At 40.8% G+C, this 15461-nt stretch overlaps 1 protein-coding gene across 2 annotated transcripts in view; it reads left to right on the top strand.

The window, feature by feature from the left end:
• The first annotated feature begins 360 nt into the window (after positions 1–360).
• LOC125745046 (semaphorin-3F-like) overlaps positions 361–15461 on the top strand; it is a 69860-nt gene continuing 54759 nt past the window's right edge. For both annotated transcript variants that reach the window (XM_049017464.1, XM_049017465.1), the window contains exons 1-2: positions 361–678; positions 4464–4616. In XM_049017464.1, the coding sequence (XP_048873421.1) occupies positions 4505–4616 (112 nt within the window). In that variant the 5' untranslated portion in view covers positions 361–678; positions 4464–4504. The remainder of the gene's footprint in view (positions 679–4463; positions 4617–15461) is intronic.

The following is a 15461-nucleotide window of genomic DNA, read 5'->3' on the forward strand; positions in this document are numbered from 1 at the left end:
ATATATATAGTTAAGGGAGGAATCTACAGCATTAATCAGTCTCAAGAAAGTTATGGCTTCCTTGGATACATACACTGTCATTTCTTAGAGTTAGAAATACATCTAGATTCATCATTGTTACATCTTAGGTTTAATTTGCGCATAATGCAGATTAATGCGTTTATGTCAATACTAGCGCATCTGAGTGTGAGAAAATCGCAAATCTGTGGCTAGGACTCCGAGATTAGGTACACTGGTATAAGGGAACCGCTCACCATTTCAGGAGGCGGGACGGGAGGCGGTGACTGAAAAGGTAAGTCCCCCCCCAGGGGTGTGTCCAGGACATATGACAGGCATTGCATCCACCTGCCAGCACAATTTTCCAGCAGTGAGCAGCTCCACAGCGCACTGAACCGTCAAAAACCCGAAGGAACTCTTACGGCCGAAAGGAATAATACTTATTGTCCAATTGTTTTCAGCCATCCGAAAAGTGCAGCAGAAAGGCGTAAAAGAAATACCGGCAGCTCAGGTGATTACAACTCATAAAGAAGAACATTACGGCTCCTGGGAACTCAAACGGATTCGCGCGTCTACAAACATTTGGAAAGACGAAAAAACTAATAATTACGTTCTGACTGCTTTCTGTCTCAATGATTCTTACAAGTGGAATCAAACTTTGTGGTGGACAGTAAACATAAGGTAACTATTTTTAGAATTCCTGTATGCTTGTTTGTATGTGCAATAATTTTCAGCCGTATTATAGAAAATAATATAGTTATTAGACTGCAATAAAGCTGTTAGATGATTATGCGTGTCCTACTACACTGGAGAGTGTAGTTCTGTTTTGGATCAAAATAAGCTTTTAAAATGTACAATTAGTGGTCGTATACCCTAATACGAGTATTATTTTATTTATTTATTTATTTATTTAGAGCGATATTATCCAAGAAGAAGGTTTCATCCTGATCAAAGAGCACATAACGATTCTGTGTGCGTAATGTCTTTGTAAATGGGAGGCAAGAAGACAAGTCATTTATTGATCAGTTTATCCAAGCAAGCATGAAGGCTTCGCGTGAAAACGCTCATTAATTGTTTCGCTTCTGCAAGTTCCACCAATGTTATTGCATGCGGATAAAAATAAAAAACTTGCAACCATAATATCACTGGATGAAATCATATATAATTTGAATTATAACGTCATTTTGCAAAATCCAAACCGCAAAATTATGCTTTTTTTTCCCTTAACTGCACGTCATCACAATGGGAAGCTGCTTACACTGTTGTGATTGTAGTTGGTAATTGTGTTTAGTTTTGACTTTTTGTTGATGTACTTTCTTTTAGGCACGCTCGTTGTTCTCCTATTTTATCTACTTTTAGTAATATCTAACACAGAGATGTTGAAATAGCATTTAAGTCGGGAACTTTATCAGTCTGAAATAACTTTAATTAAATGGGAAATTTTAGATAATCCCATACTAGTACTTTTAGTGGTTTTCTTATTTGATACTAAATATCGTAAATGTCCGGATATTTGCCATGTTTTCGTTATTTCTATGAATGTCAAATAAGAATAATATTCTTCCTCCTTTAAGAATATAAAACAAAGGCTCGTGGTTTTATATCCTCTGTTAATTGTGAAGTTCACGCATGGAGCTATACCTGAAGGTCTTAAATTCGTAATACGATCCTTTCCAATGTCATTTGGAGCTTGACCCCACAGGCTATTGACCTACGTTTACAAGCGGAACGGAGCCCGTACCGCGAGGAATAAGCAGCCTAAAACCGATCTTAACATTTTACTGCATGGACGGCATGCGTTCTGTGCAATTCTGCATCATGGATATAACACATTCCAAACGGAACGTTTATAATGTCAAGCAAAGGAAATTGTTTGATTTTATCTACCGAAAATTGGTTGTATTTAGCAATGCCTTCATTTGACAATCCAACACCTGGGTCATGCAAACAAAACTTTAATACGAATTTGACGCTTCAGTCTTGCAATGCGATTTGTGTAATTATGTTAATGATTATTATTTCACACGCCTGGTATAGAGGCTGAGGAATCGTAATACATACATTACTCGCTCCCAGTGTCCTGAAGTCCAGATACTCCAACGGTATAAGCCGTTGTGAAATTTAAATACTATTTATTTCTTGTATGCCATAATAAAAGTCATTTATTTGTAACTGTTAATTTATTCGTTTGTTTGTTTATGTATTATTTGAAATGATTTTCATAATCATGCTATTCGTCGCTTGCCATCTATTTTTTTCCCGTGTATATGGCAATAAAACCATATTTCCATGTTAATATAGGCCTATTATTATATAGCTAATATATTTTTTACCTTCTTGTAGAAGTCTTTGTAGCTGAGCCTATGCAGGTGCGACTTTCATTTCTGAAAACAGATTTGGAGAAAGGGTTTCAGTGTTAAGCTAAGACGTGTCTTGTTGTCCCGACTTTTTTTTTACGTATGCTGATCATAGTCAGTTATTGCGTAACATTAATGGTGTCCTATCTAGTATGTTGACTGCACACCTGATTATGCATAGTAAAATAATAAATTATATACTTAATAATCTGACTATTAGATCTGAACAGTAAGGTTATCACAAAAATATCACCTTTTTGAGAGACAATGACGAAAAAACAAAACGCTATGAAATATTTGAGTTTTGAACAGCTGGGATGAGATTTCTGACCCCATATTTAAGCAGAAGACAACAATTATTTGGCTTCTTTCTCTCCTCCCCTGATGGGCAAAAAGTGTAGTGATGAAGTGGTGTGAGGGTGTCCTAGTGAAGCTGGTGGAGACCACAAGAGGTTGCAGGATCACTGCTACCCGCCGTAGGTCTGCTCGTGGCTCAGAGGGGCAGCTTTTGCTACTTGAAGGTTTGTTCTGACCATTGTCCTGATGGTGCCTGGGCGCGTTCCAGGACATCACTTCTCTAAAATTTGCAGAGAGTGAGAGACACAGACAAAATGTTGCAGGGAATGACAGAGGAGACCTTGCTGATGTTATGCTCAATTTATTAATTCACATTAACTCATCCACTTATTTTCTTTTCTTCTGTGCTGGTTTCTGCTTTTATGCAAGTGAGAGTACAGAACTGTATACCTGGGGTTTCCAACCCCAGTCCTGCAGGGCCCCAGTCCTGCACAGCTTAGTTCTCTCCCTGTTCTACCACACCTGATTCAACTGAAGAAATTGATGGTAATTAGCAGTGAAGTAGAATCAAGTGTTTTAAATGAGAGGAAACCCAAAAAATGTGCAAGGCTGGGTTTGGAGACCCCTGCTGTAGGCCAAGTGTATTAATATTAAGACACAAATCACTTTTTTTTCTTGCTTTACTACTTTTTAGTACATTGATACCTTATGATAAAATTCTCCTTCGTTGAATTTCTCTACGCTTCTGTGAAGAGTCACTGTTTGATTCACAAATAAGAATAATCTAATCAAAATCTTTTTTGGTTATTTAGTAGAGTAACTGAATCTCTCGCATTATGGACAGAGCTCCTTCGATGCATGTAATGTTGAAGATTAGTTTCATTTGCACAGTAACCAAGTAGAACAAAACATACATGTGTGGTCCTCCTCCTTTAGCGTGGGTGCTTTGTATTCTTCTGTTTCATTTGTTGGCCTTTGTTCCTCGCTTATTTCCCCCCCTTGTCCCCTCTTTTTGTCCTGGCGATGTAATGCCATGTCACGCTTTTAATACACAGTGCAGCAACAGCCATCATATCTCTGCTGTTGTGTGGTCTCTAAGTTGCTGGACAAAGGAGAATAGTGTGACTATCTTCTGGCAAATATAATATTTGGTAATTGCAGTCTTCTGTGAAAAAAAAACTCCCAATTGTGTCATTTAAAATTCCAGGCACTGGAGCAGACACTTGGTTCTTAACCACTGTGGAAATAGATGAACTGACAGTAATTTCAATAGAATATTGTCATATGTGTTTTCATAGCATGTTTGAAATAAATAGTGGCTGGAAGGGAAATAGATTATAACTGAATTGGCTGCAACCAGAAACTAAATTTGCACTCTATCATTTCAAGAATTCTTGAAGTTCCCATAGACCATAAAACAGTGTGTATTCTGTATTTTGACTGATTGATTGAATGATTCTGCTTTCCGTGGATACATTGCTTAATTACTTATCAGTGTAAGATAAAACATTGTTAGATTTAAGGTGAAGCAAAATAATTGTAATATTTCATTTAAACAAGGTATTTGGGTGGCCATGTAAGTGATAAATTACGTTTTTATTGTTACACGGATGTTTCAAATGAGTAACTTTCATCTACATCCATATTACCATAATGTTGCATTGCATCAGTATTTGTCATGATTACTAATTGGCCATACATTTATTTACCTGTATTATAGCCCTTGACAATTTAGTAACCAAAGGAACCTATTTGGTTTATAACTGTACAGTAAATTGCATTACTGACCAAATCTTCCTCTTGTCCTCAAAGGGTCAGAGATTTTGTCATCTGTGTTTGGAAGCAGAGAGATCATGCTGTCAGATGAACTGTGGTCAGCACACATCCTTGTGGTGCTGGTGATGTGGACCTTGGGTTCCCAGTCTGACCCACTCTCTGCCCCACGCGTCTTCCTGTCCTTCAAAGGTAAGTGACATCACCAGTTAAGAGACATGCTGATCTGCTGTATATATTTCTGATATTTCTGTGCAGTGATCTTGGCTGCCTTCTTTCTGCATCTTCATCCTTATCAAGGAGGAGGTCAGCAAATTCTCTATATGCCATAATTATTGAATCACAGCTGATGTGTGGTTGTGCTGCTTATCATTCAATGTCTTTCTCACGTGAACCTCAGTTCTATTATTTTTCATAATAAGCAAGACATTTATACATGTAGAGAAGAAAATGATCTTCTTGTCACTGGATTCTGCTCATTCTACATTGCAGGGGCGTTTGCAGCTGCTTCAGCTTTCCATAAGTGAGATTAAAGTGTACCTAAAAAAATCACTTCCATCTCTTAATTATACCCATTCTTCTAAGTGAAAATTCTGCATATGTTAGCATATATGTATTTTAAAACACATTTTAATATTTGTGGCGGTGTGCATTGTTTCTCCCACATTGACATGGAATCTAGATGCTAGAAAACTGGTTCATCAAAATAATGCATTGATTGGCTGTTTAATTAATTTTAAATATAGTCATTTTATGACTGATGTTATTTAATCTTTATCGTTTCTGCCAGAGCTTGAAATTGCTTTTGTCGTATGAAGCAGCGGAAAGACAACACAAATCCTTCACTACACTGTACACTGCATTCTAAATAAGGGAGAAGTATCAGTGGAATTGCTGTTACTAGTGGAGGCTGTGGACCACATTAGAGAATGGCGCTTCCAGCCCAAACTAAGCATCACAGGCACGGAAAAGTCTCACAGATGTGTGAGGGAAGCTGTGTAATGTCAGGTATTACAGTCACATCTGGTCAATGTAAAAGAGCAATCCACCCCCAAAAAAGGAAAGCCTTCCCAGCCCGATAAGTTGAGTTAGAAAGAGTGGATTGACTCTAAAGAAAGCTAGCCGTTACATTTGTCTATGATGAAGCATTGCCCCTCTATTTACTGTATCATTAGACCAAATATGAATTGCTTTGTAGAAAAACACAGATACACTGTATCTTAGTAGGTTCTTTTGTTTATCAAGAGAGATTTTTATCTGCTGAACCATTTTTCACACGACTGTGGAAAATATCTTTCATTTGTAATTAACACTTACTGTTTCAATCAATGATAAGATTCTCAACTTGAGGGCAGCATAATTTTTTGGGGTCAGCTGTAAATTGTTTGTTCAAACTGGAGGCGAGTCCAGTGCTTGAAGTGTGAACAAACAGCTGTTGGTGCCCACCTTGTTATTCAGTACCAGTAGATTATGAGAGGTGCCAGTACGCGAGAAATGTTTCCAGTACTTTGAAGATAAAAAAACGAAGAGAAACCGGTACATACCGTGAGTACCGGCCCACTTAAAGCACTCATTTCTAAGTTCGCCATCCATTATTGTCTATAGAAAAATAGTTCCTTAGTAAGAAAATATTTTGTGTGGATGCAAGGTTGTAATGTCTTATGACTTATGTAAAAATGTACAAATCACCAATGAATTCAGTAACAAATACAGTAGGTACATTCACTACTCTCTTTTCAAGATTAGTATAATATTAACCAGAACGAATATTTAGGCTTTTAGAATAGAAAAATGAAATTTTAAAAAATGAACACGTGATACCATGGCTCATAAGACCATGATATGATAAATCAGTGACACCCACCCCTGTCCTCTCCTGTAAATCAAGCTGCTCTGTTGTTCAGCAGCTGGGTTAATACTTTGGCCTCTTAAACCAGCAGCACTTGTGTTTCTCCCTAAATCATCTTGACACTTGAAAATAGCTGGTCAACCCTACTTCATTGAAATAAAGAACATAATCGTTGTACTTTAAGCTTTAAGACTTCCTTCTGTAGGCTTGAGCACAGTCCCACTATGCTGGAGGGGTATAGAATTGCTTGATCTATGTTTTTACGCTGTGTTCTAGTAAACTATTCTGCTTCTACACTTAAACATATTACCTTGTCTCACTTTTTCCCATTGCATTGCCTGGTGAAGTTTGCAGTGACATCATACCTTGCAGCACAGACCAGATTTCTTTTTCTGTGATCTCTAGCTCCATCTGGGGATCCCCAGATGTTCCCAAGTCAGCTGGCAGATATAATCCATTCAGTATGTGCTGGGATTCCCTGGGGTCTCCACCCACCAGGACATGCTCAGAACAGCTCCCTTGGTTCATTACCAGGTGGGATGCTTATAAGATATCTGAACTACCTCAGCTGTCTCCTCCCCATCTGAAGGAGGAGCAGCTCTATTTTGGCATCCATACAGGTCGCTGAACTCCTTGTGAACAAGAGCGAACTCAGCCACCTTGCAGAGAAACCTCCTTTCAGCCACAAGTATTGAGAACCATTATTTTAGGCTTATTAACACAATGACACAGGTGCAGATAGGACATAGATTGACTTATACACTGCAAGGTTCATCTGAATTTAACTCCCACTTAACCAGCATGGATTTCATAAGAAGCCTGCAAAGCTGATGTCACCAAACCAATCTGCCTGTCAGTCTGTTTCTCTATTACCATCACTCATGAACAAGATCTTGAGGTATTTAATCTCCTTCAATAATGGAAGATTCCTGCCCCACACCTGAAATGAGCCATCCAATCATTTCCAAGAATGCACCATAGTCTTGGATTTGGAGATGTTTCATTCTCCACTCTGCCACTTTATACCCAGGATTAAATTGTTCACGCTTGTACTGAAGGTCCTTGTCAAAAAGCATGACATCAGGATTAAATTGGTCACTCGTGTGCTGGAGGTCCTGATCAAAAAACACAGCATTAGTGCCCCCCATACTGGATAGCCTTATAGACACAGCTGGTATCCTGTGTGTGGAAATCACAAACAGCAGTGTAAACAAGTGCAATCTGGCCAGAGCCCAGCACCCACTCTGAGTGGCTTTGATTTGCGACAAGTAGGTAGACCCAACTCTTACTGCATTCATCCAAGGACTGAATAGCACACGCTAGCGACCTCTCTACTTTGTATTTCTTGCAGTGCCCGGGGCATACAGTCATATGTCTTCTTCAAAAAGAAAGCATGTTTAGACTGTGTTAGCTTATTGCCCACAAATCCTTGTGTATTTATAAGAGGAAAATGTGTTCTACAGCCAGGTCACTATCATCCATATTTCCAAATCCTGGGTTCAATCACCTCTCCAGTTCCCTGGCAGACACTTTCCTAGAGAAGCTGAGAAGTGTGATGCCCCTATTGTATATTTGGAGCACTCCCTCTTGACGTTCTTTGGAAAATGTGGGACTGGTACCCTCGTTGACTAGTCCAATAGTACTTTACCAGAATTTCATCAAACATCAAACAGCCACATAAACAGTGTTGCGCAAACAAGATCCAGTACTCTATACATCTCTGGACAAATTTCATCTGCCGCTGCAGCCTTTCCAATACAGGCTAGGAAGAGCAGCATAGCAACATCAGGGTCAGTGGACTCTGATCCACCCGAAGTTTTCTGCACTGCCTCCTAGTGAGAAGGCATTTCCATTAGGTTAAGGAACTCGACAAAGTGTTCTTTCCACTGCTCAACAACCTCCAACATTATTGGTCATCATTTCCCCACTTGGATGAACAAAGTCATTGGTCTCAGGAAACCTGTGTGCAAGGATTGAACTAAAGGCTTCATTCTTCAGCTTGACAGCTTCCCTCACCACCGTTGTCTACCAGCAGGTCCTAGGATTACCTCCATGATAGCACCAACTGCCTTTTGACCACAACTCTTGGCAGCCCCTGCAACGATTGAGGCTTTGAGCAAGGTCAGTTTGGAAACAATGTTTCCAGCCTCACATAGCACTTTGGAGAAGTTTTCCTGGAGGTGTGCGTTGCATTCACCTCACACTTCAGCCAGGTGCTCCCAGTATACCCTGACTGCTAATGTGTGTCTTCCAGGTCTATCTGGCCTTCTCCCTATTCACCAAATCCAAGTGCTGCTTGGCTAATAGTGTTGCCCCTTTCTTCATCCAGGTGTGAAAAAACAGCCACAAGTCAAATGAAACAACTTCAAAGTTGTGCATTGACCTTACACCTAGAGCCCTTTGGTATCGTGCACACTGTGATTGTTAATTATGGACAATGCATGGTTTGCACAGAAATTTAAAACCCTTTCAAGAACCTCACACGCTTTCTCTAAGAAGACTGGGTACTCTAAAAGCTGTTTGGCATATACGCAAAAAGAGTAGTTACTACAGGGGTGGGATCCAGTACGCTGCAATGGTTTGGTGCCCCATCCTGGGTTGTTGCCTGCCTTGGGCCTGTAGGCTCTGAGATACGCTCCAGACTTCCCGCAACCCTGAACAGGATAGGCGCTTTCAGAAAATGAAGGGATGGAGCAGACACTACACACATTCTTGATTTGATTCACAGAAACATCCTTCTTTTCCACCAAGATAAACTTCAGCTCCACAACCCTCAGCATGAGACTTGAGAAAATGTCCCTCACCACATGAGATCATTCACCATGGACATCTTCAGTGCAGGAGAAGGCCACCCTGAATGACAGACTTACTTCCAATGCCCACACTATCTGTGGAGTTAAAGCTGACTCTAATCAGTACCTAATTCAGGTTCCTTCCCAACCAGAAAGGTAATATTTTATGTTGATAAAGCCATTGTCTGTTACCAACATCTGTCCCATTTGGGTCTTTTCTGCTCATGCTAGCCACTCAAATGGTACTCCACCTGACCCCTCACCTTTCACCTTTGCAGGTAGTGACCCCACAAGTTCCAATGGTGGGTCCCACTAATCCTGCTCTGGGCAGGGAACACTGGTTAGCTTTCATTAGGAGTCTTTGTTAGATTAGAGTTAGTCTGGCCTCTCCCCACAGACCTGTGAAAGGCGACTATACCTGGAGCACAATTTCCAGACACATGGCTCTGTGGATTGTTAAGACATGACGTCCCTCCATTTCGCTAAGCTCACAGTGCTGAGAGGGGATCAAAATTTTTTTTTTTTTTTTTTTTTTTATCAAATCAGGTACAGTAAATATATACTTTTATCAGCGACGGACTTTCGGCAAATTTAATTAGGACATAAGTATGATGTTGGTAACAGACGATGGCTTTATCAACATAAAATATTACCTTTCTGGTTGGGAAGGAACCTGAAGGAACCTTGATACCTTGTTTTAATGATATGACTTTTTAATGTCTGTGTAGCCTGTGTAATTCAATGGAATTATTTGCACCTTGTTTCTCATAAATCATATCTAGGCTTACAACCATTTTGTGCGTGGGCTTGTGCTAGGGGAAAATAAATCCATAATTTCATCATCTGAAAGAAAAATTACTAGACTTGTAATACAAGCTGAGATTTCGCCTAGATTAGCCAAATTATGCCCTACGACAAACAAGTTCTAAAGGAAATTTAGACATAACCAAAGACACAGGTCTAACACGGATAATTAGCTTCATAAAGACATTATTGCAAGTTTGGCTATAATCGAATCAAGCAAAAAGACCGAGGCGTTCTGATTCATTTAGGGCTTCATAAATTTTCTTCCTCCGGCGTAGAAATATTGATATTAGACTCGCCACATCTATTCAGGTTGTAAGTGCATTATCACTGCTTTAGCAGAACATCTATGTTTTAGAGCAGCCTGTATCCAGATTGTGCCGCTTTCCAGTGTAATTGTGGTCAAGAGGTGGAACTTGTGGGAATGTTGGGTAATCGATGATCTCCGGGCCCTGCAGGCACTGAGCATCCTCTGTGACAAAGACGCCCCCAAGCCCAGCCACCATGCAGAATCAATTTCCTGCTCTGAGTGGGAATCTTATTACTTTGTACTGCCATCAGCCTTGAATGAACAAACTTCAGTCCCATAAAAGTCAGGCAATCAATAAGAGAGATCAGTCTCAAGAGACCATTTTGTAACGTAGAATTCAACAGAACCTGAAATGAATGAAACAGATGCAGCTTTATGGTGTTTTTCTTAAACTTAAATTCTAAATTCACTTTTTTAAATTCAAAAGTCTTTTGGAGTCTTTGGTGTGTAATTGTGCAGATACATTATTCCTAACTACCAGTAAACTTGTACAAAATAAATGTTGAAATAAAAATATGTAGAAAATGATTGTTTTGAGGGGCGGCATGGTGGTGCAGTGGTTAGCACTGTTGCCTCACCCTTCTGGGACCCGGGTTCGAGTCTCCGCCTGGGTCACATGTGTGCGGAGGTTGCATGTTCTCCCCATGCCCTCGTGGGGTTTTCTCCAGGTACTCCGGTTTCCCCCCACAGTCCAAAAACATGCTGAGGCTAATTGGAGTTGCTAAATTGCCCGTAGGTGTGTGTGTGTGTGAATGGTGTGTGAGTGTGCCCTGCGATGGGCTGGCCCCCCATCCTGGGTTGTTCCCTCCGGACCCCCTGCGACCCAGTAGGATAAGTGGTTTGATGGATGGATGGATGGATGGATGATTGTTTTGATACCTGAATATAACCATATAAGTGCCATGATGCATATACGGACCATGATGGAGCCCCATTTAATTAATATCACTGATGTGGTTCAGCGGCTCTGCCCAGATATAGATACTTATACTTAAAAAAATACCAAAGACAAACAAATATGGATTAAAGTGAATATACTCAGTATCTGAGATGGGGAACTGCAGCCCCAGAGAATTGAAAGCATATTCTTTTTTTAAAAAAAATATGTGCGTTTTGGAGGTGAGTTGAATCTGCACTCATTGTAATACAACATCTGGAATGATACATTTGGGGAATGGTACAATATGGAACAGCTATTAAAACTATACATAAACTTTGCAGTCCATTTAATTTGCAGTTCCTAGTCAGCTTTTGCAAGCTGTGGTTATTTCTCAGTACGGTCTTGTTTCACAAACAGTTCAGCTCTCCAGAATACAATGTACACATTTACATTCAAATCATTGTTCCACTGTACACAAAAGCTTTCAGAAGCAGCTGTAGGTGTCATTAAGCACATTTTCTGCATGTCCCTTTAGTAGTCATCTAAGCATTGATGACCTCCTGTTGGTGTTCTACATATATACATGGACTGATGGTCCTTTGAGGATAACATTGCCTAACTCTGGTTTATATCATTTAACTGATATATTCTGAGGTATAATAATACCAGACCCCATTATGCTCCAGACAAGCAGTCCCGCAACCTGGCCTGGGGTGTATTGTAATGTGTTGCTCTTCACTCAGTCTCAGGATGTATTACTTATAAATGATATTTCAGGAGTCATTTGCATGCCAAACCTATAACGGTACTAAAGAGAATGTTCTGCTAGCTGTGGTGCTATACATATATATATATTCTTCAGTCCCTTATGCATAGGGTTGAGGAGGGGTCTGGAGTCCAACTCAGGTGGAATAGGGCGCAAGACAGGGGAAGACTCTGGCTGGGATGTCAGTCAATTTGTATAAAATGTCATGTCAAATAAAATAGTAAGGTATGGATTTTGTTCCCACTGTATGAGGAATATCAGTCTGTATATTTATTCTGAAAACCTTACTAAGCCTCTTCCAAGGTTGGGCTGTGAGGCTGACCCCCCCCCCCCCTCCCCCACCGCCACCAGTCAGCGTAAGACCACCCATGTCACTATTTTTCTCATCTGTCTCTCTCACTACTCACGGCCTATTTTTAGCCACTGGGCTTAATCAGAGCCTATTTATGGAGTGTTTGGGTCATAACCCCCAAAACAGAAGCCAGTCAAAGAGGGGTCAACCAGCACTGCTCTGGACTTTGACGGGCGTTTAAGGCGTAATGGCCTTTAATATATCTGCCTGCACATTTGAAAGTCTTTAACTTTGTTTATGTTTCGTTGAATTTTGGGGAACACCTGGAGACATACGATCTGGAACAAGGACGGTGAGAGTAAAGGCCTTTCACACCTCAGCTCCATTTTACATTAATCCAATTGTCTCGTGCCCTTGCATGGCTGCCCGACTGCAGTTCTGTTGGCCCAAGCTCGACGTTAAAATGATTATGTTGCGCACAGACACAAAGAGCTCAGTGTTCACTAACGTCTCTGTGCCGCTGTGGGAATACATTACCAGAGATCAGCTCACCCGTGGTCTCTTTATTTCTGGTTACCTATTATCCTCGTCAGATTATAGCTCAAAATGCACTTTACGCCATCGCTTCTCTGTATTTTACCATCTTGCCGATCCAAGTACAATAGTCTACATTTTATGAAATTAAACGCCTCGGGGAAGCCGGGTTTGTACTCGATGTTTCTTTCAATAGTGAAAACATCTCTACGGTTAAATATATGACTTGTGGTGCAATGTTTGAGGTTTAAGTTTAGGCCCGGCTATTTTGTGCAAGTCTCTTAAACTTATTGGACTGCATTGAGAGAAGGGGCTTCATTGCACTTGGTTCTGGCTTTGACTTAAATGAAGCACTATGATGCGTGACTCAAGGAAGAGTGCAGGTGAACCAGAGGACAAGGAGGGCAAGGGTGACTGAGGTACCCTTATAAAGGAAACATTTGAATGAATGTGCAGCTTTGTTGATGCAGTCCCTATGGATTCCAAATGGACCCAAGTTACCAAGTTCGTGGTTTTCCAGGCTTATCTTTCACTCCACTTCCAAAGGGGTCTGGTGGGACTTGTATGTCTCCCTCACCCAGTCTGAGAACCAAGGCGTCACAGTATTAATTTAGGGCTGAAATGCAATACACTGGTTGCCGGATAAAGGCGGCCTGTAAATCCAACCTTTTGAGGCTATTTGAATACGCACTCTTCACCTGGTGGGGAAAACCACAAAGGCCTACAAAGGGACACTCTTTTACAGTGTATTGTGGATTTCACAATAAACAAAGAACATGACTGGGTGATGCTTAACTTTTTTGTTTTTAAACTGGTATCTTTGAAATAAAAATGTCAAGTTCTGGATAAAGAGGTTTAGCCATTCGAAACTCTAAGTGCTCTTTGCAACTGAAGGTTGAATTTGATTTATTTTTAAACCACAATTTAATTTTACTTTCTCAGTTTAATTAGACACTTTATGCAAGCATATGCACATTAAATTGTATTGAACTAACCCAAGAAGAATTAGAAAGACAGCAAGACAATATATGTTTGCTTTTTTTTGAAGCAAAAGAGAGCGTGGGAACTGTTTTAGGAAAATATTGTCAAATCCACACTGCCCATCCCATCTGGCTAATTGCACAAACAATGGTGTTGTAACTGGTGCTGCCTTTCCTGGCTGTAGCTACAGTATCTTCTCCGTCTCCCATGTACACAGTCATACATCATACATATGTCATACATCTGCCTTTTGTTCTATGTAATGCCGAGGGCTACAAATCATAGCCAATGAGGAATCAATCAGCATTTCTTTAAGCGTGCTTTGAGCCCTCTAACTAAATTTATACATGTACAAGCCTCTCTCTGCTAATGAGAAACATACTGAGTCATCCTCACTGAATAAAGTAGTTCACCAAACTGTAGAAACAAAGTAGTGAAAATGGTTCTAAGGTATCAGCGCCCAAGAACAAAATGCCTCCCTCCAGCAGCCAGTCAGACGAAAGATTATCATTTCTTCTTTTCATTATTATAGCTCTTCAATTAGTTTTTAATGAAAATGATGTTATTATTAACACATAAACAAATGCTGTTATGTTCACTGCATTTGTTATAGCATTAATTCAGGAGTAGGCAGCTACTTTGGTATCACTGTGCTGTTGTTAAATTGCAGTGTTTTAGCAATACTGTACCTGTACTGTACTGTATCTTATTTCTGACAGCAGGTGGCATGAATTGCAGATGTGGACTGCTGTGTGGCCCAGTGTCAGTCTTTCTGTCAAAAATCACAATGAATCCCTGCTCTCTAATTCTAATGGCGCCCTGGAGGGGAAGGACAGGCTCTGTACTGTGAGTGTGCAGTGAGCATGTGTAGGAGGGCCCCATGCAGTAGTTCCTCCAGTAGAATAAACTAACTCAGTCCAAGTTCACAAACTACTGTGACTCCCAGATTTTGGACAGGTGCAGTATCTTTTGATGGATGCGAAAAGGAGCGTGCAAACACAGAAAACGTTTGCTCAGAATTTGCCTGTAAACAGCACACTCCACACCCACAGTCTTCTCCTCTTAGGCAAACACATTGCTGCTATAAATTCCCCCCCCCCCCCCCCCCCCCCCCCCGCCTGATCTCTGCCAGGACCCAGTGTGGCGAAACGCTGTGACTGCTTTTTAAAATACACTTACACACAGGTGTCTACATGAGTTTTGTGTGTATGCCCTTGAACGCTTGTGCTGTAAAACAATTTTGTGATCATTTGTGGGGTAATTGCATGCATGAAATGGCTTGGATTCCAAACCTTATACATGAAGTGTTCCTTCTGAATTTGCTTGGGTGGTCTGATGGTTCCTCACACCAGCGGGGCTGTGAACACTGGGATTCTCAGGGGCTCTGTGGTAACAGGGCAGAGGCAGAACTGTTACGTCTTTTCTCACATCTGCTGAAGTCCGACCTTTATGTGCCAAGAAGACAGACTTGGACAAACCAAAAGCACTGGGAATTCCTGCAGTGATTCTCAATTCCTGCTGCTAGGCCACATGCAGCTCTCACAGCTAATGGCGGTCAACCACCTTCCATCTGTAGTATGCTTCCCTGTTATCGCAGAAATCATTCCAGATTCCCCGAGCCTGCAGCATGGTGTGCTCTGTGGGAGCACATCTGCCTGACGTAATATTACACCAGAAGGATGAAGAGGGTGACTGGAGAGGTTTCATATGCGAAGTGCCACCACTGTCTGTCTTGTTCTTAATGCAGTTTAGCCTTTTTCTCTTTGCCACTCTGCTTTCAGTTTAGTATTCAGTCACTGTCAGGATGTGTTTGTAGCCAAATGGTATTT

This window comes from Brienomyrus brachyistius, chromosome 6 (assembly GCF_023856365.1).
Source record: "Brienomyrus brachyistius isolate T26 chromosome 6, BBRACH_0.4, whole genome shotgun sequence".
Taxonomy (NCBI): Eukaryota; Metazoa; Chordata; class Actinopteri; order Osteoglossiformes; family Mormyridae; genus Brienomyrus; species Brienomyrus brachyistius.